The sequence below is a fragment of the Plasmopara halstedii genome (genome assembly GCF_900000015.1).
Source record: "Plasmopara halstedii genome assembly, contig: Scaffold_2176, whole genome shotgun sequence".
Taxonomy (NCBI): domain Eukaryota; phylum Oomycota; class Peronosporomycetes; order Peronosporales; family Peronosporaceae; genus Plasmopara; species Plasmopara halstedii.
The window spans coordinates 1-1,820 of NW_020189084.1; the positions used below are offsets into that span (position 1 = coordinate 1).

General features: G+C 42.6%; 2 protein-coding genes across 2 annotated transcripts; one reads left to right on the forward strand and one right to left on the reverse strand.

The window, feature by feature from the left end:
- Window positions 1–161: 161 nt before the first annotated feature.
- On the forward strand, window positions 162–842 carry PHALS_03306 (wd domain-containing protein; the record flags this gene model as incomplete). The annotated part of the gene is made up of 1 exon (XM_024717586.1): window positions 162–842. One exon carries the CDS (start codon window positions 162–164, stop codon window positions 840–842), a length of 681 nt encoding a protein of 226 aa, XP_024583070.1.
- A 638-nt stretch (window positions 843–1,480) lies between these two features.
- PHALS_03307 (uncharacterized protein) lies at window positions 1,481–1,771 on the reverse strand (the record flags this gene model as incomplete). Its single annotated transcript, XM_024717587.1, has 2 exons — window positions 1,481–1,582; window positions 1,646–1,771. 2 exons carry the CDS (start codon window positions 1,769–1,771, stop codon window positions 1,481–1,483), a joined length of 228 nt encoding a protein of 75 aa, XP_024583071.1.
- Window positions 1,772–1,820: the final 49 nt, after the last annotated feature.

Here is a 1,820-nt window from a genome sequence, read left to right on the forward strand (position 1 = left end):
ACTTCTGCTCTAGTGACAAAATTATCACAGGTTCGTTTGACAAAACATGCAAGCTCTGGAATGCCGAATCTGGACAGCTTTACCACACGTTTCGAGGGCATTCGACGGAGATTGTTTGTCTGGCTTTTAATCCACAAGGGACCGTCATTGGAACGGGCTCAATGGATAACACAGCAAAGCTTTGGGATGTTGAAACCGGGCAGGAGTTACATACTTTGTTTGGACACACTGCTGAAATCGTGAGTCTCAACTTTGACACTCAGGGTGAGCGTATCATCACGGGTTCTTTCGACCATACTGTCAAAGTGTGGGACGTTCGAAGTGGCCGTTGCATTCATACTCTTGCAGGTCATCACGGTGAGATTTCAAGCACGCAATTTAATTACACAGGTGACCTTTGCATCAGTGGATCGATTGATCGAACGTGTAAGATTTGGGATGTTGCCTCTGGCCAAAATGTACAAACCCTTCGAGGTCATAACGATGAAATCTTAGACGTGAGTTTCAATGCCACTGGCTCAAAACTCGTTACAGCGTCTGCAGATGGCACGTCACGCATTTATAACACTATGACGGGTGCATGTCAAGCTATCTTGATTGGTCACGAAGCTGAAATTTCAAAAGTTTGCTTTAACCCGCAAAGCTCGAAAGTCCTTACGGCCAGCAGTGATAAAGTCGCACGGTTGTGGGAAGTGGAAACTGGTGATTGTCTACAGATGCTGGAGGGCCATACGGACGAGATTTTCAGCTGTGCGTTCAATTACGAAGGCGACACTGTCATTACAGGTACAATAGCAACAATTTTTTTTGCTTCATTGGTTTCCGTAAATTCACGTCCATAATGTCTTTTACCCACAGGCTCAAAGGACAACACATGTCGGATTTGGAAGTGCTAGAATTATCGCTCTCTAATGATCTTATTTCTTCGTGTGCTCGAGTAGAATGACAGAGAGAATGAACAAAGCGATACAAAAGTTTAGAAAGATACAAAAGAAAAAGAGAGAGCACAAAAGTTATCAAAACATATCAAGTAATACCCATGATCCCAATCGATCACAAATGTTATCTTTGCCGAACTAATCACGTTCTATCAGCCATCAAAGCTGTATAATAAACATGCTTGTGTCCGACGTAAACATTGTCCAGCGTATTATACTTGGGAAGGTTCAGCAGGAGCCGCTAACGGGTTGATAATCTGCAGCAGACTGTAAACAAAATTAGCTTAAAACCGCGAGTGAGGTGACAACTTGAACAACGTACGTAAGGTTTGGCTCCTGCCTGAGCGCAATGTACACAATCAATGGCACAAATCCATAGTGTACGATAGGCTTGATAGTCTTTAAGACCTTCGTTGGCGCAGTCTTCCAGAGCTCTCTCGCCATAATTTAGCTGTGCGATATTTGACACCAGTAAATAGATGAATATAAATAAGCTTAAAAGCACTCAATATTGTGAGTAATAACTTTTTTTATTACATAACTCAATTTCGCTTGTTCACTGGTGGCTCCGAATTATTCGCAAAGCGACGAAAGCGAGCTTCAATAAAACCAGCATTAGGCTTGGAAAGTCCAAAGCGATCCGTCTGTAAAAGACTTAGAAATATTAGTCTCAAATTGATGACGACTTATTGCTCTAGGCAGCGTACGTAGTGCGGCATCATTATAAAATTAGCGTCCTTGAGAGGATTGCGCTTGGTAGCAGGATTGTATGTTCCTGGGCCGATACTTTCTTGTGTTGCACTAGTCAGAATAGGAAGATAGTAGTATGACATGGAACATTACGCCGGCAGTTTTTTTCCTTACCGTAATTTACCACCAAGA